The following is a 24,723-nucleotide window of genomic DNA, read 5'->3' as shown; positions in this document are numbered from 1 at the left end:
TGACTGGAGCACAGCTGAGTAAACTAATCAAAGCTGAACTGACAGTCCCCATTGACAGAACCTTTCTGTGGTCTGATTCCACTGTGGTACTAACATGGCTCCTATCTGAATCCTGCAGGTATAAGGTCTTTGTAGCCAACAGAATCGTGGAGATACTCGAACTAACCTCAGCCAGTGAATGGAGGTATGTGGACACAAAGCAGAACTCTGCAGATGATATCACCAGAGGTAAGCCACTCAAAGATTTAACTACCACACATCGATGGCATAGAGGTCCTGCATTCCTCCACCTTCCTCCTGGTCAATGGCCTGTCTGTCCTGCTCCTGCTACCGAGCTACCCACAGAGTTGAGGAAACCCCTTTTTTGTGGCTTCACACAACCCACTAAACCATTTGACCTACCTGATCCAAAGGAATTCAACACCTGGACAGACCTGATAAATGCCACTTACCAAAAGATGCAAACCTCAACCTGTTATTCAAATCCTGATCCCATCACCAAAACAAGAACCAAAGCAGAAACTGCACTAATCTCTCATGCCCAATCCGAAAGTTTCCCAGAGGAATTTCAGGCACTGAAATCGGGCAAAGAACTTCCCCCACATAGTCGTCTGTTGCCTCTCTCTCCTGAGTTTGACGAAACAATTGGAATTATAACAGTGGGTGGCAGACTGAGACAAAGTAAAGACCTAGAACCTGATACCATCCATCCCATAGTGCTTGACCCTAAACATCCTCTAATAAAACTGTTGATTAAAGATTACGACGAGCGACTCCTTCACCCAGGCCCTGACAGGGTATTTGCTGAAATACGCCGTGCTTACTGGATCCTCCAGGGCAGACAAGCTGTCAAAAAACATCAGTGGGCATGTACTGAGTGCCGAAAATGGCGGGCAAAACCTGTGTATCCAAAAATGGCTGACCTACCTTCATCCAGGCTGAGGCTATGGAAACCCCCTTTCTGGTCTACAGGAGTAGACTGTTTTGGCCCCCTAAACATTAAATTGGGGCGCCGGGTAGAGAAACGATGGGGAATACTGTTCAAGTGTATGACCACCAGATGTTCCCATATAGAACTGTTAAACAGTCTTGATTCTGACAGTTTTCTTATGTCCCTCAGGCGTTTCATTGCACGTAGAGGACGCCCGTATGAGCTCCTTTCTGACTGTGGCACCAACTTCAAAGGAGGAGACAGAGAGCTGAGAGAAGCGTTCGCAGCCATGAATCCACAACTGAGAGAACAGCTAGGTAAATCCCAAATACAGTTCCACTTTAACCCTCCAAATGCCCCTCATTTTGGGGGAATGTGGGAAAGGGAAATCGGATCAATTAAAGCTGCTCTCAGGGTTACAGTGGGAAGCCAAACTGTTTTTGAGGAAGTCCTAAACACAGTCCTAGTGGAGATAGAAGGAATTCTAAATTCCAAACCAATCGGATATGCATCTGCTGACATAGCAGACCCTGACCCCATTACCCCAAATCTCCTTCTCATGGGGCGGCGAGATGCTTCTCTGCCACAGGCTGTCTATGCAGAGACCAACTTGCTTGGACGGAGACGATGGAGGCACAGTCAAATACTAGCTGATCGGTTTTGGTCCTCCTTCATCAGAAACTACCTTCCCAACCTACAGGTACGGAATAAATTGTCACAAATCCTCCCAAGTCACGATGGAAGGACCCGAAAAGTGGAGGTCACAACGAAGGGGAAAAGATTTATCAGACAAGTTGCCCGACTGGTCATTCTCTCACCAGTTGAATCTGACTCCAATGAATAACTTGCGATTTGTTTATTAAATTCAAATGTACCATTTGAAGGGGCGGCTGTTAAATCACAAGTCCCTAACCCACCTGCAGGCATGGTATAGAATGCACACTTGACTAAACCACTCCCCCGTAGGTTATATAAGTCTGCCCTCCAGGCCTGAACCCTCCCTTTTCCCTCCAAACAATTCCAGGCAGAACAAAGAGAGAGTGATGTGAGTTTAATGTGGCTTTTGTGCCTTTATAATTTATTTGGTTGAAATGAGATATATATTGTTTGAAAGTTAACAGATTGTTTTGTGTTATGTTAGATACCTGAGTTTAAAGGTCACATATTATGCTCATTTCCAGGTTCATAGATGTATTTTAATGTTGCACTAGAACATGTTTACATGCTGCAATGTTCAAAAAACCCTTTATTCTTCTCATACTGCAGCCTGAGTCTGCCTGCCTCAGAGCCAAATTCAGCCTCTGTCTGAAAACCACTGATTCACAGCCTGTCTCCTCCCACTCTGATTGACAGAAAACGCTGACCAATCAGAGCAAACTTCCTCACAACAACAGCATCACCCTCCCCCTCCCTCCCGGAGCAGCTCTGGAGAGAGAGAGGAGTGGAGAGATAGCAGCTAGAATAGAGCTTATAAACCACTTTAAAGTTTATAAACCAGAAACTTCACCCAGCGCACGTTACCGGAGGAATCTGATCAGAAATCGGCGACACATGATGAACATCTGATTCCAGGTTTTCCTGACGGTTTCTCTCAGGTAAATAATACTATTTATAGCTCTGTTAGTTAACTCAGTGTTTACCTCATGCATCAACTCTGTAAACCGTAAACATACACTCTGTTTTACGTCTGTCTTTACAGATCCATCTGTGAGAAATGACCGACAGAATCATCCCAGAGGAGAGCAGATAGCTGAAAGCAGATGGGAGATACAGAGCTAACGGGTTAGCTACATGCTACCGCTATGACACGGTGTGTAAACACAGCGACCATCAGGGTGGAAAATAGAAGATGTGAAACAGTAGTCAGTTCATTATTTCTGCTAAAAGATAAATGTATGGAAGATCAGAGTAATGGTATATTATTTACAGTAGTAGCTGTCTCTGTGTTACCATGACTACAGACCACCGGAGCTTAGCTTACTGTAGTTTACCAGAGCTGAAGACTTTCTCCTGTACCATGTTAACATAACTGCAGGTGGGATGATTACAAATGCTGTGAATAATTAATATTGTCATCTGTCAACTCAAATAAAGTTTGACTGTGAAACAGAAATGTGTTGTGTTGCTTACAAGTCACTATTTACTACCTGTATTCTGCTACATGCATGACATCAAATATATATAATATATAAATATCATCTGTTTAAACAGTGTAATTACATAAAGCCTTTGTGAAAGAACATGTTATATTTAGATGATGGGAGTACATGAAGCCTGTTCTGCTGGTTCTTGCAGACTTTGCTCAAGTTAGGTTGAGGAGGAGAGACAGTGACACGCTGTGGGGCGGGGTCAGCTACTGAAGGTTCTCTCTGGTTCGACCAGGAAACCCTTACATGGCTTGCATTTCTCTAATGACGTCAGAAGAGAAGGAAAAAAAGCGATTTTTTTTTCTGCACCCATTTCCGGACAAACGGAGGAGGAGAAAAAGACAGAGGATGGTCTTTTATGATACTATGGTGGCCTGTAGACACACTGGGGACAGATATTGATGTTTAAAAGACATGGAAAAGTGCATTTTGCATAATAGGTGACCTTTAATATGTGAAGGAGAAAAGGCAAATTCCAGATTGTGGATGCATAAAGATGTAAGTTAAAATGAATTGACTTATTAATTGTAATCTGTATTATATTTATGAGATTTATAATATCATCTGTTAATGTCTTTTCTTAATAGAAAAAATCATCCACCAACTGCCATCCAACTTCACACCTTGACTTTAATAAATTGTTGGAACGGCTCCCTGGATCCTGTGTTTAAATGTGCACCACATCAGATGTTTTATGAACCAACACCATCACAAGCAACATAGCTTCTTCAATACCTGTCTTATGAAAGGGGGGGCTGCGTCTCCCTAATCTGAAATAGTATTATTGGTCATCTCAGTTACATTCTGCAATGTTTAATTTCTCAATAGAGGTTCTTCCAGCCTGGATGAATATTGAGCAGGCATCAGTACCAAACATTCCATTAAAACAGGATCTGTACTCTGCAGATCCAAAAAACCTGAAAGGAACAACAGAGAAACCTTTATTTTACGCAGCTTTGATGTCATATGGTAAGGAGTCTACGATTGACAGGCTGGAGGCATGGAGACTGGATATTCCAGAGGACATACAAGACACTGATTGGGAACTGCATGTTTAAAGGCCCAAAAACAATCAATCAATACGAGAATTAGACTAATACAATACAAATGGTTAATGAGAACTTCCATTACCCCGGACAAACTGAATCAATGGTCCCCTGACGTCTCAGACACTTGTACTAAATGTTTAGAAGGAAGGGGTACTCTGTTTCACGGTGTATGGGACTGTCCAAAGTTCAACAAATACTGGGAAACAATTGTTCAGAATATATCTGAGATTGTTGGAGTGAAGGTGCCTCACCAAGCAAAGATATGTGTTCTAGGTATATATCCAGATCATTTTATCGTTAACTCAAAACAGTTCATTCTAATTGACTTTGGACTCCTGCAGGCCAGGAGAATGATAGCTTTGTCTTGGAGAAAAAATGGATTTACCTCCGATACATGTATGGGTGAGGGAGATGGCATCTTGTGTTGTACTGGAGAGACTTACATACATAACCAGAGGAAGAGCAGCAGAATTTGACAAAGAGTGGAAACCTTTATTAGAGTTTGGACATCAAGGTGCACAGTCGTATTGAAACTGCTGTGTGTTGTTGAGTGCTGTTAATGAAACTGCTGTGTGTTGTTGTGTTTTTTCTGTTTTCTTGTTTTGTTTCTCTTCTTTGAGGTGTATATTTATTTTGTCTTATCTTTTATTTTATTTGTTATCTTTGTTAGATGTGAAAATTCTTTGATTACTGTGAAAATTCTGACTAAATGTTTCATTGTATGATTTAATTATTGATATTGTTATTGTCTATTTGTGTGTACTGTATGTATGTATGTTTATATGTAAAAATTCAATCAAAATATTGTTTAAAAAAAATGTACCTTAAAGGGAGATTTGTCAAGTATTTAATCCTCTTATCAACATGGGAGTGGACAAATATGCTGCTTTGTATATATGTATTATTGTAAATCAATGAACAACACAAAACAATGACAGATATTGTCCAGAAACCCTCACAGGTACTGCATTTAGCATAAAACAATATGCTCAAATCATAACATGGCAAACTGCAGCCCAACAGGAAACAACAGCTGTCAGTGTGTCAGTGTGCTGACTTGACTATGACTTGTCCCAAACTGCATGTGATTATCATAAAGTGGGCATGTCTGTAAAGGGGAGACTCGTGGGTACCCAGAGAACCCATTTACATTCACATATCTGGAAGTCAGAGGTCAAGGGACCCCTTTGAAAATGGCCATGGCAGTTTTCCTCAATAAAATGTAGCTTGTTTGGAGCGTTATTTAGCCTCCTTCAAGCTAGTATGACATGTTGGTACCGATGGAATCATCAGGTTTTCTAGTTTCATATGATATCAGTATCTTCACTCTAGCTTTAAAACATAGCCAGCAACAACCTCCGAAAGACTGATTGCATTAATGCGTTAATGAAATTAGTGGCGTTTAAACAAATTTGCATTAACGCATTAACTTTGACAGACCTAATAAATATGTGCATTACCTGGCAGCTGTTAACGTGCCCCCTGGGGTGCATGTGTGCAGGCTGGGAACCACTGACCTTGACTGTAGGTTGAAAACATTTAAACAACATTTTGCCTAACAATGTGATTCTACAAATTCAAGTAGCGTACTTGAAACATTAACTTACACAGTAAAAAACAGTCCTGTGTAGCATTTTTGCATGATAACCTAAATGTCACATAGCACACCAGGGGGACCATGCAGAGAGTAGAGCAGCCCACATCCAGCTGATAAATGTCCATAGCTTGGTGTGGTCTTGGGTTACACCTTTTGTCTGCAAAGATACTTTAACTGTGAGAAATGAACAATCCAGTTTCCTTCTCCTTTGATTTGAGTCAGTGCAAGAGATCAATATATGAGCATCCAGTACTGAAGAGGTTGCACTGATGCACGGCTTACTGGGAGACATATTTCTAAAATAATGTCCCTGTACAACCACCAGATGTCACTGTTGAAACAAAGTTCTTTATTAAATAGTGGTATGCCTAATCAAAAGGTGGTTTCTAGTTTTCATATTGTTCTATGGTTTTTCAGGTGGATTGACATTGGCCATAACACTAACAAGTGGGTATTCATTAAGTACTGCAGCTGTTTACCCAGTGGTGGAAGTACTCAGATCTTGTACTTCAGTAAAAGTAACAGTGTAAAAATACTCTGTTAGAAGTAAAAGTCCTGCATTCAGAATCTTTCTTCAGTAAAAGAAGGCCAGCCATTAGGAATTATGGGCAGGGGGACAGATTTTCCAAATTGGGCCCCTCATCCACCCTGACCCCAGGTCGCCCAGTTTCATATGATACCAGTATCTTCACTCCAACTTTAAAAATGAGCCTGCTAGCGGGTTTTATTTGCTAGTCTGCCTATAGCTCCTCATCTGTATACGCTCAGCTTCGCCTGTCATACCTGCTGCTTCTCCAAAGATTTGGTCATTGCTTCTCTGAACCTTTCATTTTCTTGTTCTCTCTGTACCCTGGCTTTTAATTTGTTGAGCCCCCAATCAGGGCTTTCCACAAGGATGTGGAATAGAAAGCCAGAGGGAAACAGTAGCCAGCCAGGGGGAAACAGTAGCCAGCCAGAGGGAAACAGTAGCCAGCGAGGGGGAAACAGTAGCCAGCCAGGGGGAAACAGTAGCCAGCCAGTGGGAAACAGTAGCCAGCCAGGGGGAAACAGTAGCCAGCCAGGTGGAAACAGTAGCCAGCTAGGGGGAAACAGTAGCCAGCTAGGGGGGTCCGGGGGCATGCCCCCCTGGAGAATTTTTTGTTATGAAAGCCCAAGTTTGGTGACCTCTGGTACATTGTAATGCTACTATTCCATTATATACACACTGTAAACAATTGCTGTTAATTTACAGCAGAATTTCAACAGTATTAACCTGTTATTGCTAAAAACAGTGCTTTACTGTTAATACAAAAGAAAATCTGTTAAATTATGCTCATAGGCCGTTTTTTAACTGAACTATAATGTATTCTTAAAAAACAGCACTTTACTGCTGATCAACTGTCTAAAGTATCATGAATAACAGTTTGATGCAGTATTTTTTGAATTCTGGGAAGAGCAATTTCACCTGATCTGCACATGTGAGGCTGGATCCGTTCTTTTCTTCATCCATTCCCATCTTACTGATTATTTGGTAAGTAGTAATGTTATTTAATTAATAAATCTGTGCAAAGGTTATCAGTGATGTTTCCAGTTAGTTTGCATTACAGAATATGTGCATGTCATGATAGAGGGATTCAACAGCTAGCTAGAATTTCACAGATGATTGCACATTAATCGGACAACACAAGGAGCTCATTTTAATATCTATGTATTCAAGTTAATATCTAAGTTAATGTGCTGACACATGTATTTTGCCAGTGAATTCATGCATAACGACGGTGTATACATTTTACAGTCTATGGAAGTCCCTTCAACATTTAAAGTAACATTAAGACTTCAGTGCATGTTGGTTATTGGGTAGTAATTCAGCAGAGCAGATACAAAATTGAAGGCAAGGTTATTTACTAGCTAACTAGTGTTTTTGAATGATATCTGAAAACCACATGTTCTATAGATCAGATGGTCAGAATATTCATCAAAAAACGGTTTCTCAACCAGTAATGCACACCACTCAACACAATTCATTTAAAACATTGACTAAAAATCCATGAAGTTGACTGAGGAAAATTCTTTCTAAGTTTCAGGTGAAACAGCAGGAAGCTATTGGCGCTGGATGGTCAGCCTTGAGGGCCACTTCATATGTGAAGGGATCCAGCCCACCTTCTTGATGGGGCTTGCTGCATTATTTTCCACCTTCTACACCTGCACGCTCAAATTAATCTCAAGGTTAGATACTTTCAGTAAAACCTGTATTTTTATTGTGGCATTAATCTAAGTGATTCACACAACTTGATTTTTACACAGTACCTGAAGAAACACTATCATTTTTCAGGTGCACCGTAGGAATAAACCCTGAGAGAGGCACCAAGGATGGACAGGGCAAAGTCTTCTCAAAGAAAACTGGCAAATTCACGAGCTACAAGACAAGACTACAACCGTATATCCACATGTATCCACTCTGCTGATGGGACTCATGGACTTGAGTGGGACTTCATTTAAAATGGTGAGTTTACATTACATACATGATAAGAGGAAATGAGGGGTACACACGCTGATTTTGTATGTGAGAAGTTACAATGAAAGTTGTGTTGGAACTCATATATCTCTCTCTCACACAGTCAGCAGGCTACCAAGGCTGGATTGAGAGAACTGGTGTCTTTGAGTGGGCCATAAGTCATTCACTAACTCACTCCCCGACCATCGCCCAATACTTGGACTTCCACACTTATCCATGTGCCTTGTTAGAGACTGAATATTCATACTTGGACATGATGTCACATGTCTGGTGGTGTTGGTGCTCATTATGATATAAGGCAAAATATTATTTGAGAGTTTTGTTTTAACTCTATGATATAGCTCAACTGTCTGTAACTGTTCCACAAAGTAAGGTTAGTAAGATTGACAGATGTCTTCAGAAATGCTATTTCTTCTGAAATTTGGTTTGTTATCTGTGTCAGGTTTTTGTTGGCGCTGTGTTGAACTTCATATGAAAATAAAAAGTAAAGTGCAATAAGATAAGCTGTAGATTTTCTTTTCTCACACATTGTACATGATTGTAAAAGCAGTGAATTAGCTCTGTTCTTCACTCACATGTTTTTATGGTTTGCATTCTGTGCTTGTAGCCATATAGACAGACATTTTGGGCATCATAGCCTTAATTATAGCCTTTTTCTTAACAAGTGCCTTTAATTGTATTTAGTGTGACTATTCCTTTGTCTGTAACCTGCTAAGTCTATTCATATAGGCAAAAAATAATGTTTATTAAAATGTATGTAAAAAATACAACCTAAATAGTGCATTAAAACAAATCAGTAAGATAATGTAAAAGAAAGGGGAAAAACAGCTATATAATGTATCTTTAAACAGTAAATTAACTATAAAATACTGTGAAATTAATCAAAAAACCTGTATATACTGTATTTTTCATTAACAGTACAAAGCTGTAAATTTCAGCGACAGTATAATAATGTTAATTTTACAGTAGAATAATGGCAACCCTGCTTCCAGCTCTTTACTGTTATTTTACTGGGAAATTCTTAACAGTGCACTGATCTTAATTATGATGTATTTTAATGAGTTTGCCTGTCTGATTGTAAACATGTAGCTGGTGAATAATTGTAAAGGAGAATCAGGCCTCTAGTGTGTTTTAGCCCAGTCTGTAATAGTTATTAATATTAAACCACGTCTATTCCTGACTGATCAGAACTTTTCTAATTTAGAATCATAGACCTTATTTATTATTTATTTATTGACACCTTCACTGTGGTTTATCAAGACATGCCACAATGATGGTTAATGTATTAATGCTCTCTTATTCAATGGAAATAAACACGGTTACTTTAATGGTCCCAGGTCTTATCTAGCCCGTTTATTGATTTTAAATTAAACTATTGATAAAATAAACCTATGGCAAAAAGAACTCTGAAATAACAAAACATGTCTCACTTGACTCAAATCATGTGAATCTAGTTAATCAACTCAACTTCTGTCATCTTCACTATCATCGTACTTTATCATATAGGGGCCTACAGCAGGAAGTTCCATTACATCATATTTATATTTATGATGGGACATCTGAATCCGTGTATGAGTCCGACCCTCTGGAGGTAACGTCATCTCTCATTGATCAGGCTCCAGTGTTTACCATTAATTACGCCCGCCAGTTTCATAATGAGCCGACAATAGTTTTATATTGTACTTTCACTGTAAAAGTACAAAAGTATTAGCATCAAAACATACTTAAACTACCAAAAGTAAAAGTACTCATTATGCAGAATAATATATGTTACTGTATTCTAATTATTGGTGCATTAATGTGTTCAACTCTTTAATGTTGATGCTGGTAAAGGTGGAGCTCATTTTAACTGCTCAATTTATTGCTGCTGGGTAGTTTGTGAATTTCCTCTGGGAATCAATAAAGTCTTATCTTAATCTAATATTACAACATAATTTATTAGTTGATTATATTTCGTATTATTAATCTGCAAAGTCACTTAAATTACCAAATAAATGTAGTGCAGTAGAAAGTACAATATTTCCCTCTGAGATGTAGTGGAGTAGAAGTAGAAAGTAGCAGAACATGGAAATACTCAAGTAAAGTACAAGTACCTCAAAATCACTGATCGCACAGGGTTCACTTAGAGGTTTGTGTCCTCACACGGCAAACTCCAATCTAACACCCCAGGGACTGCATCACCACAAGCTGAGCGGAGCTTCAGGCAAACTAGAAGAATCAGGCGACCCCCCCCCCCCCCCGACCACTGTGCAAATGTGGAAAATGTATACAGTCTATTGATCTGAAATGGTTCACACAGAGGACAGCACTTCCACTACGTTCCATCTACAGTATGTAAAGAGGGAGGAGACGGGAGCTTTTAGAGAAGCAACATTTATTTTATACACTTTACATAGTCGGTACTGATCAACTCAGTTTCATATCACACACTGCAAGACCATGGTTGGCTTTAAATTATAAGATTGTAGAAGTATGAAAACAATAACAAAAAGAGTGAAAAATATGGAGCCATCTTACCCAGGCTGAATACTATGACCAGTCACCATCTAAATCCTGGTGAAACTTGTTTCTTGCTGAAGAGTTTGTTGTGCCTGTCGATCACTTTGACAGGATCACCAACCAAAGTTCTGAAAGTGGAGTTCTATGCAGCTGGCACACAACAGCTCCCTGCTCTGATGTTAATTCACACATACTGCCAGTCTGACCAGTGTTCACACATACTGCCAGTCTGACCAGTGTTCACACATACTGCCAGTCTGACCAGTGTGCACACGGATTTAATAATGGAAATAATAAAGCTAAAAAAATATCAAAGTCCTCATTTCAATAAAATCATTAAAAAAAGAATAGTTGAAACCCATGGGTGGTTTGTACAGACAGAGGAGAGAAAGATTGTGAACATGGAGGTGAAAGGCGTGGAGGTGGGGGGGGTTTCCAGGATGCTATTTTGGAGGGTCTGTGTTGATGCCGTATTTCTCTTTTAGAAGCTTCAGCTGTTCCTCTTTCTTCTTTGTGTCCATCTTCTGGAACGCCTGCAAAGAGAGTTGATAAACAAAGAGAAAACTTCATCAAATGGAATAATCGCATGAAGATTCATAATTCTAAAGATTCAAAAACCAGAATAAGTTTTCAATTCCCAAAACTCAATTTTGGTTTGAGCTTTACTAAAGCATAACTAGGGATGCAACGATACTTTTTTTCAGACCGAGTACAAGTACTGACTTTTGGGTACTCGCCGATACCGAGTACCGATACGAGTACTTCTCTGTGCCAAAAGACCCTCGTTAACAGCCAGCTGGAAGGTGTGAGCGACACACGGCAGGCTGGGGAGTCCCACATACGAGGCGGTGCGCCGCCACCGGCTCTAGGTCGGCTTGGAAAGGCTCGGGGTCAAGGCGGTTTGCGGCCGCAGCTTTACAGCGTTCCACGCCCGGACATCGCCGCACCGTGGACAAAGAGTTTGCTGCGCCCTCTCTCCCCGCTGGGGAGGGACGGGGCCCGGTGCGACTGTCGACCGGGGTGGACTGTCCTCAGTGCGCCCCAACCGCGTCGTGTCCCCAGCGCGGGTTTTGGCCCACGTAAAAGGGGCCAGGGGTCTGCGGCGATGTCGGCAACCCACCCGACCCGTCTTGAAACACGGACCAAGGAGTCCAACGCAAGCGCGAGTCAGAGAATGCAAGCAAAAGCCCGTGGCGTAATGAAAGTGAGGGCCGGCGCGCGCCAGCTAAGGTGGTACGGTATCGGTCCGTCTCGCCCGCACCGTCGGGGAGGTGGAGCATGAGGACCCGAAAGATGGTGGCGAGAGGTAAACGTCACGCTGCTGTAAAGTGGTATCGGTGCCGTTGTATCGGAGCCGTTTTGCAAATACGAGTACATGAGCACAGTATCGGACCCGATACTGGTATCGGTGCATCCCTAAGCATAACCCAACATTGCCCTTTGACCCAACGATGCCTACTGACACCAACTACGTTTACATGCACAAAATATTGCAGTTTGTGCCCTTATTCCGAAAAAGACAATATTCCTACTAAGCTGTTTACATGGCTGATGAAAATGAATATACCACCAATATTCCTGTTTACATGCAACCGTGCATACTCCGATTAACGTAACCAATGGCGGAGTTGTAGGACCGTGCGAACACAGCCTCCCTCTTTCATTGCCTCAACCACCTTCTTGAAAAAGTCAGCGTTGCGATATTGGCGCATATCCAAAAACCTGTTGATATCTAAGTCTTTCATCATAAAGTAGGTGTGTTTCTCCTTCTTTTCTTTTGGACATGCATCTCTACAAACTGTTGGTTTAGTTGGTTTGTGTACAACGCACAGAGCTGGCCGTAAACAGGCAAGAGGCCGTGTGTAGCAAACTGCAGTAAAAACACCAACTGAGATGAATGCGCTGTACAGTATATATATATATATATATATATAAGTCCAAAGAATGCTCCTAAAACCTGAATAATATCGGCATATCCCTACACGTCTTAATCAGAAAATGCTCCATTCGGAATAATTCAGAACATCCAAACTGAATATGCTGTTTACATGGCCCATATCAAATTCAGAATATTTTCATATTCTGAATAATAGTGTGCATGTAAACGTAGTCACTGAAAATACTCAAACATACTCTGTTCGCATTGTAGTAGAGGACCACCAGGTATCGGTTGCAGACGTTGAAGCCTGACAGATGGTCACAGGCGTTCTTGGCATCAAAGATGTCTTCATAAACCACATACGCTGTTCCTCTTGATTCAGGTGTGTTCCCGCTGAGAAGTGAGAAAGAGAATATCACACAAGGAGTGACTACAAGACCAATATGTGCAGAGTCGCACCGGTGTTCAGGGGAAGGTAAAGTGTATACCGTATTTAACAGAAAAAAGCTGATTATAATCTATTTACGTAGAATATTATTGTAAATGTATATGGTCAATAGTGAAAATTCATTCCTGCTGGTCTACAAATCTGTGCAGCATCGATTTTAGCAGATGCAGTCTAAAAATATAATATTTGGCCTTTCTCTTTCAGGCAATGTTGTCCTGCTATCCCAATTAAGACTGAATCCACATCTGCCTGTCTTTTTCAAGAGATTAAACTCAGTGCTGATTAACCTACCTGACTCACCAATGTGAGTAGTAGAGATCTCATGACATGCACCTCCAAAAAATGATGGGGAGGGAATTCAAGTACTCATTTTTTGCACCCATTTAAGCTTTAGAATGGCACTGAAAAGCCTAATACATTGATGGGAGTTGTGTGTGGCCCTAGATCTGATGCAGGAGCTACAGTCAGTGTATAACTTACGTTCTGATTTGGCGTATTGGTCCATATTTCCCAAAGATATCATACATTTCCTCAGCTGTGATCTTGTAAGGAAGGTTCCTCACGTACAGGATTCTGTTCACCTCAGGAGGTAATCGAATCTGCAACACACAGCAAGAAAAACACATGAGATAAGCATCTTTTAGATAATCACAATCACATTTATTTTGCAGAGTACAAACATACATGGAATTTGACGCCGGTTTTATGCAGCTCTCTTAATGTACTTACACAGAGTAGAAATAACAGCTATGATCAATAATGACCGACAAAAAAGTCTGAATACAATAATAAAACTAAATGTCTGAATACAAGTTAAGTGTTCTGGAAGTTGTAAACAATACAAATAGTGTAAATGAATAAATACTGGATGGATATACATGGACTGGATCATTATGTATATGTGAATGTATCTATATACTATATGTAATTACAGTGAGTAGCATTTGTATTGGAAGTGACAGATAAAGAAAAATATGCGCAGAGAAGTAAATGAGGATACAATGTCAACATTAAAAACTACAAAACGTCACAACTACTGCTGGGGACTGACATTTAAACCGTTGGTGCATCAGATAGAGCACACAAACACAGACTCTAGAGATCATTTAACCTGCACTGGGATAGAGTTTACACGCTCAACAGCACGTGTCTCGTTTCTATGGAATATGATCATTAATTAAATCCATATTAATATGACTGGTTTCTCAGAGGCCATCAACCAGCCCTAGATTAGATCATCGTTCATTAACGTGCATTAACGTTAATGTTACGTTAGCTAACAGTGTCAGTGTGTTCCAGTCCACCAGCGTGCATGTTGCCACATCACTAAACTAAACTACAGACCGCTAATGGTCCCAAATCAGTCCCCTCTATAGGTCCTGTTAGATGTGTAAACAGAAGAATGTGGCGTCTTGTTTAACATAGACAGTGTTAGTTGTTTCTCAGTTCGTTAGCATGCTAGCCGTCTGCTAACGCTGGGTGCCGCTAGCTGCTAGCCTAACCAAGCTAACCAAGCTAACCTAGCTAACCTCAATAGTTCTATTCCTCACATGTATAATAGTAAACCAGCCTGCTGGATCACACTCACGTTAGCGCGTTTCGCTGCTTGCATCGCCATGGTGGAAGAGTTCTGTGTGTAAATCAGATAGTCAGCTGAACAATAAACACGCAGCTTCACAGCTCTCCCTCTTCTTCCGTCAAGATGGAGGCAGTGACGACATTCTGTTTCCGGATCAGCGACTGGCTGCAAATCAAGGCCTATGAAAGGAGGCTTTGGTCACAGGCGGACATGGGTCCGGGGTTATGGGGTATGACTAGTGATGGCGAGATGAAGCCTCATGAAGCTTTGAAGCTTTCCAGCAAATTGGTTCGGAAAAGGGTTCATTGCTCGAGGCTTCATGTGCTCACGAAACCACCTGGTGGTCAAAGAGTGTAAAACAGACAAATATGATCTTAACCATGTGATAAGATAAGATATTCCTTTATTAGTCCCGCAGTGGGGACATTTGCAGTGTACAGCAGCAAAGGGGGTAGTGCAAGAAACAAGATGCATAAGCTGACACAGTAAAAAAGAGCTAAACAAAGTGTAACAAAATATGAACCAAGTATAAAGATTGGAAGTATAAAAATAGGAGTCTATACAGTATTGGCAATAAACAGACTATTAACAAAATTGCACAAGTGGAAAATGATATTGCACAGTGAGAATTAAATGAAAATCCACCTGAAAATATCAGGTTATTGTCAGTTTGTCAGTTTTTGGTGTGTAAGTGTAAGTGCTCTACTGGGATCAGTGCTGGTTGTGGTCTACTGGGAACACAGATCTGTGATATACTGTATTTTGCGCCAGTAAAGGCTTTTGGGAATGACTATAAACAATGAAAAAAAATCTATTACCATGTAATCAATTTATATATATATATATATATATATCATATTTAATAAAATGTCTATTTAGTAAGTATATTATGAGTATATAAGATACATGTATAATAAACTGTAATTGTTTTGTGAGTAATTCATCTTATGTGTGCAAACCAATCCTAAGTTAATAATTGTATTGTAGTGGAGTGTAATATAATATAATAATTGCAGGAGGGTTAATATTAGTGTTCTGTGTCACTTCTGGAAAGCGGCATTGGTTGAACCAGTGAAGATCTGAAACACTTCATGAACCAGTGGGCGGTACGGCCGAGCAGCGAGGCTTCGGATGTCATCAATGACGTCATTGGTCTAAAACGATACAAGCCTCGATACACGCATCGCGGAAAACTTCCTGGATTACTCGACACACGCTCCGAAGCCTCGGCACAGCACGTAACATCACTAGGTATGACACATGCGCACTGTAACTGAAGCTGCGGTCGTGCGTTGCGATTGACTCAATTTCGGCGAGTGCAGAACAGATTTTACTGCGCATGTGTAATACCACTGGTGATATGACTCCTTTCCATAGGCCTCGGTGCAAATATGGCGCCGTGCTGCCGGTGCTGCCCCCTGCAGGAGAGGAGTCTCATCGCAGGATCACTGTTATTATGGAGGGACTGAGAGAGAGACAGAGAAGAAGAGAGAAATTAATAGAAACTAAGAGAAAGCAATACTCAAGCAAAACAAACAAAAGTAGACCTATTTAACATAAATATGCTGTTGCAGTGGACTTATTATTTTGTTATTTTCAGTCTTTAAAAGTCAGCAGATGCAGGAAACAAAGTCTCTGAAACTCATTTTCTTTTCTGGGGGAGGACCCCCAGATCCCACACTTTGGTTTTGAAATCCTCCCTTTTTTTGAAGTCTCTAGTTTGGCAAATATGAGCTCCTAACATAATGAACAGACTGGATAGAGTACAAGCTAAAGCCCTGAGAATATGCAGTGGGGCATTCCGCACTACTCCAACACCGGCCTTATTGATAGAAATGGAAGAGATGCCCTCGAACATTAGAAGACACAAACTTGGATTGAGATACTTAATGAAAATAAAAGGACTCTCCAACAAAATGCCTGTTAGATCATCATTGGTAATTCCTGGGATCAGCGAGTAAGGCCAAAACAAACTTTGGAAGTAAACTAAAATCTGAGGCGGAGGAAATGGGAATGGTTGATATTAGTGTGTGCTCTCCAGTTTGTTGGTCAGGTGTACCATCATGGCTCATCCCAGATCCTGAAGTTGACCTATGCATATTGAATTATAACAACATAAATAAATCAGTTGATATAGTCAAGGAGGTTAAAACCTGTTTGCAGCAACAATGGTGATCATATTTACACATTTATACAGATGGATCAAAGGTCCCAGAGAGTGGCAAAGTGGCTTTTGGAATGTCCATTCCTGAATTAAGATTTAAAAAGGGACATAGATTATTAGATCAGATGTCAGTATTCACAGCAGAGATGATGGCAATATTATGGGCACTTTGATGGGTAGAGGACAATAAACCAGGTAATTCGGTCATATACGGTGATTTCGGCAGCAGCGTTAACTTCAATAAAAGAAAGCAAATCCAAATCCAGACCTGATGTACTGACAGAGATTGATCAAACACTGCACAGAACTCACAGAGCAGGGTGTGAGGTGGGGTTTCTGTGGGTACCGGCACACAAGGGTGTAGAAGGGAATGAGGAGGCAGATTACTTGTCACAGAATGCTGCTCTCGTGGACAAAATAGAAATAGCCTTACAATACGGACCATCAGAATATACTTTAGTCACTTACAAGACAGTCAAAGGAATGTGACAGAGGACATGGGACAAAGACAAATGGGGATGTCTTACTTCACAATACAGGAAACAGTGGAAAAATCTAAAAGCCATTTTGCCTGCAATAGAAAAGATGCAGTAATCACAAGCAGGTTGAGGCTGGGGCATTGTGGGCTTATGAGTGGGTTGACTCTGATTGGGAAACATCCAGATGGCAAGTGTACAGTAAGTGTGGAGACTCAGGGACAGTAAGACACGTCCTCATCCAGTGCAAGAACTACTCACATCAAAGGAGAAAACTGTTCAGAGACCTGGGAGCACCTGGAGAAACCGTTTTTACCCTGCGCACGTTACTCAACCGGGATAACTGGACTAAAATGAAGAAACTGATGGAGTATCTGCACAGTATTGGACTATACAAAAGAATTTAAGTAACTGTTAAGAGGATGATTTAATAATCAGTAGAGGGCAGCAATACGCCATAGCAACGTCTAGTCTGCCAAATCAAATGAAGAAGAGAAGAAGACAAAGAACAAGAAGAAGAAGAAGAAGAAGAAGAAGAAGAAGAAGAAGAAGAATGTTACCGGAAGAACGTTACCGGAAGAACGTTACCGGATTGTATAGTATATGGAACAGCAGCAAAGGCATCACTACAAAAAGTGGATAGATTACAGTATAAAGCATTACGGTTATGTATTGGAGCTATTAAGTCAACACCCATTAATACAGTTAATTGAAGCGGGCGAGACTTCATTGGAGTTAAGAAGAGAGAAGTTAGCTCTTGCATATTGGGTCAGATTAAAAGGAAGCGGGGGAGATAATCCTACAAAGAAAATAATTCAAAACTGTTGGAATTATTCTACATTTCAAGGGTATGGATTAGGATGGACATGGGAAGAAAGAGTGAGGACATATGGATTGGAGGCCTTAGAGTTCACCAGATCCACACCAGTTAGCAGCGTACCCCCCTGGCTGTTCCCAGAAGTTAAAGTAGACATGAGTATCCAGGAAAAAGAAAAGGGAATGGCAACTAAATTAAATGGGAGTTAAAGCAAGTGTCTATCTGAGGAATGGCTATTATAATTATCTCAAGATATATACAGATGGTTCCAAGAATAAACAGGAGTATGTAGGAGTTGGTGTCTATATTCCCGAGTTTAAAATATCTGGTTCTCAGCAGGAAACAGATGGATTGCCTACTCCGGGTAGGGAATGAGTCCTTACCCCAAGTGAAGGAGTTCAAGAACCTCGGGGTCTTGTTCGCGAGTGAGGGGACTATGGAACGTGAGATTGGCCGGAGACTTGGAGCAGCAGGGTGGCGGTATTACATTCACTTTACCGCACCGTTGTGGCGAAAAGAGAGCTGAGCCGGAAGGCAAAGCTCTAGATCTACCGGTCAGTCTTCGTTCCTACTCTCACCTATGGTCATGAGGGCTGGGTCATGACCCAAAGAACTAGATCTACCCGTCAGTCTTCATTCCTACTCTCACCTATGGTCATGAGGGCTGGGTCATGACCCAAAGAACTAGATCTACCAGTCAGTCTTCATTCCTACTCTCACCTATGGTCATGAGGGCTGGGTCATGACCCAAAGAACTAGATCTACCAGTCAGTCTTCAATCCTACTCTCACCTATGGTCATTAGGGCTGGGTCATGACCCAAAGAACTAGATCTACCAGTCAGTCTTCATTCCTACTCTCACCTATGGTCATGAGGGCTGGGTCATGACCCAAAGAACTATATCGCGGGTACAAGCGGCCGAAAGGGGTTTTCTCAGGAGGGTGGCTGGCGTTTCCCTTAGAGATAGGGTGAGAAGCTCAGTCATCCTTGAGGGACTCGGAGTAGAGCCGCTGCTCCTTTGTGTTGAAAGGAACCAGCTGAGGTGGTTCGGGCATCTAGTACGGATGCCCCCTGGGCGCCTCCCTAGGGAGGTGTTCCAGGCACGACCAGCTGGGAGGAGACCACAGGGAAGACCCAGGACTAGGTGGAGAGATTATATCTCCACACTGGCCTGGGATCACTCAGGATCCCCCAGTCAGAGCTGGTTAATGAGGCCCGGAAAACGGAAGTTTAGGGTCCCCTGCTGGAGCTGTTGCCTCCTGTTGAAGATGAGTGAGTGAGAGTTTAAAATATCTATCTCCAAAAGACTTTCACACCAGGTATCAGTATATACACTGTCCAACAGCTTGTCACTGGAGCAGTACCCTCAAAGGTACACCCATTGTACCCCTTAAATATGTACCCCTGGGGACATAAATGGACCTTAATTCTCTAGGACTTAAATGTACCCTTGGAAATGGTACAAATTTGGCCTTAAAGAGGGTACTGCCCCAGTGACACACACTTTGTACCTTATGTTGGCAAATTTGTTCTCAGTACAACATGAGAAACAGACACAAATATTTTTTTCCCACGTTTATTAACCTGAATCATTTTTTTACACTATCAATATTTAAATCATAGAAGTCATACAATTTGTTAAAACTGATATAAAAACATCACAAACATATTTTATATCAATACAGAATTTCAAAAAATCTGTAAATTCTTTTCTGAATAATGTTAACTATCAATGCAACACAATACAATCCAGCATAACACATTTCATTCAACATTAGCTTTTCCTCCTTTTTTCTTTCAACGTTTTTCAGCCACAGCAATTTCAAAATTTCTAAGGGTAACATAACTTATCATCGACACTGTACAGTACACATTGAGGGACTGAAAGTCTACTTCTTGTCCTGGTTTAATTACACTCCACTGAGGATCAACTTTGACTGTGTATGCATGCAGGTGGGAATCATAACACTGGGACAAGAAGTTTACAGCATAAAAGATTTGTGTTAATATGCAAAATGTATTTGATTAAGAAAAAAAGAGGAACATTCTTCGCATGCAAGTAATAAACCATGAATAGTGTCATTGTTTTTATCATTGTGATCGCTATCAGGTAGCACACGCTCCCCATGATTACGATACACATGACGCCTGAAAGATTTGTATAATGTAAAAGTTGACTTACTGTCATTTAGTCCACAAGTTATATTAAAGTTGTCTTCGTGGGCATTAATTAGACCAATATGTGTAAGCAGTTTCATTTAGGTGAAGGAGGTTCTTCTGCACCTTGTATGTCTATACGCTCGTGGCATTTTTAGTAGAGGAGATTGATCATTCGGGTCACAGTGACTGGTAGACAGAGTGGATACATGCACAGATTCAAAAGCTGTTCTGGAAAGCATACAGTCAACACAAGCTGTAAGGCAAGATGTACGCATTAAACTATACTATAGCTTGTTAAGACTGCATAGAGGGGGTATTGATATGCTATTCTGTTGGGTTCCAGCACATGAGGGGGTGAAAGGGAATGAGTTTGCCGATAAACTAGCAAAAAGTTTGTTGCAAAAGGAAATAACAGTACCAGTTGTACTTGGGAAAGGAGAAGGAAAAGTGGTGATTTAAGATTAAAGGAGTGGAGATATGTTAGAAAAGATGGGAGGAGGACCAGAAAGGAAGGGGATATTTCAGAATACAAAAGTCGGTCATAAAGAAATATAAAGAAAGGAACAGAAGGGAAGAAATCATCATAACACCGTGCCCCCTGTCCAGAACCTCGGACTTCGCCCCTCTCCGGTACACCCCTTCACCTGAGCACACAGAATCTCCCAGCGCTGTAGCTCCAAAGAAGAGGCTCAACTTGGAGGACGTCATTCTGGACAGACTGACGCACCTGGATAAGCTGCAGAACAAATTTGTGGAGCGGAATGTTGCTGAAGGCCGTTTTGCAAAGGTCCTCTGGGACATGTTACTCAATGTCCACCCATCTCAGAGGGAAACCCTCAAATTCAAACTGTACAAAGTTCGAGGCAGAGAGGGAATTCCCAAACATATTAAACATTGTAATTTTTTTTATTTGCATCTTTTTATCTTCATTTTGTGTGTGTGAATAAAAGTTTTTGTATTTACAATGTTTGTGTGGTTTATTTCACAAACAAAAACTTATAGTTTTTGAGGCAGACAATACATCAAATTTCCATGATGATAATCACCTACAGTATATGTTGATGTTAATGATCTAAGGACATTATTTTAAAAGCCCACAACTGATGTTATTTTTCATGTAGTAGTTAATTATATGCTATAGTGCTGCTAACATGTAAATGAACATGCTTCAGATACACCGATCAGCCGTAACATTAGGACAGCATGGGCACCCTGACCGGTCCCCATACACAACAAACTGCTCCTCACTGTGTGTTCTGACACCTTTCTATCAGAACCAGCATTAACTCTTTCAGCAGTTTCAGCTCCAGTAGCTCTTCTATTGGATCAGACAACACGGGCCAGCCTTCGCTCCCCACGTGCATCAATGAGCCTCGGGTCTGACCCTGTCGCCGGTTCACCTTCCTTGGACCACTTTTGGTAGGTCCTGACCACTGCAGACCGGGAACATCCCACAAGAGCTGCAGTTGTGGAGATGCTCTGACCCAGTCGTCTAGCCAGCACTATGTGGCCCTCGTCAAAGTCACTCACATCCTTACGCTGGCCCATTTTTTCTGCTTCCAACACAAATTTCAAAATGTTCACTTGCTGTCTAATATATCCCCCCCACTGCCAGGTGCCATGGTAACCAGATAATCAATGTTATTCGCTTCACCTGTCAGTGGTCATAATGTTATGGCTGATCGGTGTATATACTAGATGTGATACTATTTTATCAGGTTTATAATTCTTTACATTATAATTTTGAGACCCGCTGACTTTACCATCTTTCAGAAGCTCTAGCAGGTTCACTTTTAGGGCTAGAGTGAAGCTACAAATATCATATGAAACTAGAAAAGGAATCCATTGGTACCAACCATGTCATACCACCTTGTCGGGAAAGAGGCTAAGTAACGCTCCAAAGTTTTTCTTAGTGAGGAAAAACTGGCATGTCCATTTTCAAAGGGGTCCCTTGACCTCTGACCTCCAGATATATGAATGTAAATGGGTTCTATGGGTACCCACGAGTCTCCCCTTTACAGACATGCCCACTTTATGATAATCACATGCAGTTTGGGTCAAGTCATAGTCAAGTCAGCACACTGACACACTGACAGCTGTTGTTGGCTGCAGTTTGCCATGTTATGATTGGAGCATATTGTTTTATGCTAAATGCAGTACCTGTGAGGGTTTCTGGATCAATATCTGTCATTGTTTTGTGTTGTTCATTGATTTCCAATAATAAATATATACATCCATTTCCTTTAAGGTACATTTTGAGCAGATAAAAAAAATGTGTGATTTGCGATTTATGATTATGGTATACCAATGGATTCCTTAGGTTTTCTAGTTTCATATGATGCCAGCATCTTCACTCTAGCTTTAAAACTGAGCCTGCTACAACCTCCAAAAGATGTATTGAGTTAAGGCATTATTATCGCATTTTCTTTTATTTGACAGACGTTAAAGAGTTGCACTATTGGCATTGGCATTCACATGTACCCACATATTTGACTTATGGAACTAATTTGTCAGTTTATCAAGAAATATAAAAAAAACATGTAGGCTAGTTCAATTTCTGTGCAAGACACCACATCAGTTTGTATTTTGATATATACTACATCATCTGTGTCCTCCTTTATTTTTGTGATGTACTGAAGAATATTCTTAATCCATACTTGAAATATTGTGAATGACAATTTTCAGCCCATGTTAATGTATCCTACCTACTGTAGGTCACAGCAGCAACAAACATACAGAGAGGAAATGGTCACCCTACTGCAGTGATTCTCAAATAGGGGTCTGTGGCACTCTGTCAGGTGATCTGCCAAATCATTTGCTATAAATTGTAAAATTGTGCTATATCCTTTAAAAGTACATATCTACAGATGGGGACCATTTGCACCAATAAAACAAGCATATTGTGTCCATACTCCCACCCAGGTTAGCTTTGGGACAATAAAATTTGATATGATTGTGACACACAGCAATACATTTTTAAGTTGAAGCACTTACTGAAAGTCATCTTTAGACTGGTACATTTAAATATCTGGATTCATTAGGACTACACCAGTGTTGCTGTTCATTTTCTGAAAGCTTTTAAGATCAATTACTTGAAATGTGGGCTATAAATGCTGCCCAGTTGAGTCCAAATGCAATCTGAATAAAATCTCCCTTCGTTTGAAGGTATATAAGTGGTATTAATATTCAATAACATTGCAAATTTCCCTGCTGTGGGACTAATAAAGGATTATCTCATCGTATCTGAACATGATTCAAACTGAAATGCGTTTCGGTTAATCACTGTGAAACAGGTCTGAAGTTGAAAAGTTTTATAATACAAATAGTTCCAACGGCATCTAAGAGTATAAATGGTAGTAGCATATGCTGAATCGGTGTTACGATTATGAGGGTGTCCTTGGACAATGTTCTCCCCTGTAAGATGTCCCTGGCCCCAAAAAACTGAGAACCTCTGCCCTACTGTACTAGGATGGTTGATCTCTAAACATTTAAACAGAGCAGTTTTGATTGACATATTCATAAACTGCAGTGTGAAAGAATATTATGACAATTTGAAAATGAATATATCACATCTTATCCCTTATAAAAAAAGAAGTTTATTCAAGTATGCTATTAGTATACTTCTTTAAACTTAAAATAAGAGAGTATGCTTTCAGTTTACTTTTTATGTACTTATCAGAGATACAGTATACTTAACAAAATGATACTTAAGTATACTTGGCTTATACCATCAAGTATACAGAAAAGTCCAACTATACTTGGCTTATACTGAAAAGTTTACGGAAAAGTATTTGGCTAAATACTATAAATTCACTTAAAGAAAACTTACAAGTATACTAAAATCTATTATACTAGTAATTTACGGAGAGTATAATTTAAAGTGTACTTTCATAAACTAAAAAGTGGGCTACAAGTATATAAACTAACAGTATACCTATAAGTTCACTTGTAGTATAGTTCATATTATAGTTGCAGTAGGCTACAAAATACAATTTGGATGAAAACTAGTTTACTACTCTTACATTTAAAGTATACTAAAAGTATACTTTTATAAACTAAAAAGTGGCCAATTTAGTCCCAAGAATTATTCAAGTAGTACACTGACAAGTATACAGCTAGTACATTTATATTAGCATACTTATTACATAAAGTATACTTGGGATTATACTTGAACTATACTTAAGTTTACTTCATGAAATAAACTTGAAGTATACTTATTTTTTGTAAATTAATCTGTGAGTGATAAATGCAAATACAGTAAATGTGGACAGGGATTAGCCTGGTCAAACTAGTGATTAGCAACATCAGGATCAGAAACAGGCTTTCACAAGTCAACATGTTTTAGTCTGCTTGGGTTTTATAACAACTCACATATAGTTACTAAAGACAGGACATTGTGATTGTGACACCTGCTGCTTCTTTTCTTTTTCCTCTAAAACTCGCAGCGTATAGATTGAATTGTTAAATGAAGTTGAGTGTGTGC

General features: G+C 40.3%; 1 protein-coding gene across 2 annotated transcripts; it reads right to left on the bottom strand.

Annotated features, from left to right (window-relative positions):
• Positions 1-10,575: 10,575 nt before the first annotated feature.
• On the bottom strand, positions 10,576-14,793 carry sf3b6 (splicing factor 3b, subunit 6). Of its 2 annotated transcripts, XR_012591401.1 has the most exons (5): positions 14,633-14,793; positions 13,525-13,643; positions 12,851-12,989; positions 10,992-11,250; positions 10,576-10,938 (listed from the first exon to the last, which is right to left on the bottom strand). XR_012591401.1 is itself a non-coding variant. In XM_074615612.1 (4 exons), the coding sequence occupies exons 1-4, from the start codon at positions 14,660-14,662 to the stop codon at positions 11,161-11,163; spliced, it is 378 nt and encodes a 125-aa protein (XP_074471713.1). In that variant the 5' UTR covers positions 14,663-14,793; the 3' UTR covers positions 10,576-11,160. The 2 variants fall into 2 exon arrangements, 1 of the variants encoding a protein (XP_074471713.1); XM_074615612.1 differs by having other exon boundaries at positions 10,576-11,250.
• Positions 14,794-24,723: the final 9,930 nt, after the last annotated feature.

The sequence above is a fragment of the Sebastes fasciatus genome, chromosome 18, assembly GCF_043250625.1.
Source record: "Sebastes fasciatus isolate fSebFas1 chromosome 18, fSebFas1.pri, whole genome shotgun sequence".
Classification (NCBI taxonomy): Eukaryota; Metazoa; Chordata; class Actinopteri; order Perciformes; family Sebastidae; genus Sebastes; species Sebastes fasciatus.
Note: the sequence above shows the minus strand (reverse complement) of the source record. Positions and strands in the feature narration are given on the sequence as shown.

Coding starts and splice junctions, on each gene's coding strand:
- sf3b6 (XM_074615612.1), bottom strand. CDS start 14,662: ATGGCGATGCAAGCAGCGAAACGCGCTAAC. Junction 12,990..13,524: donor CCAATACGCCAAATCAGAAC/GTAAGTTATACA, acceptor CTCACTTCTCAG/CGGGAACACACCTGAATCAA. Junction 11,251..12,850: donor TCTACTACAATGCGAACAGA/GTATGTTTGAGT, acceptor CTCTCTTTGCAG/GCGTTCCAGAAGATGGACAC.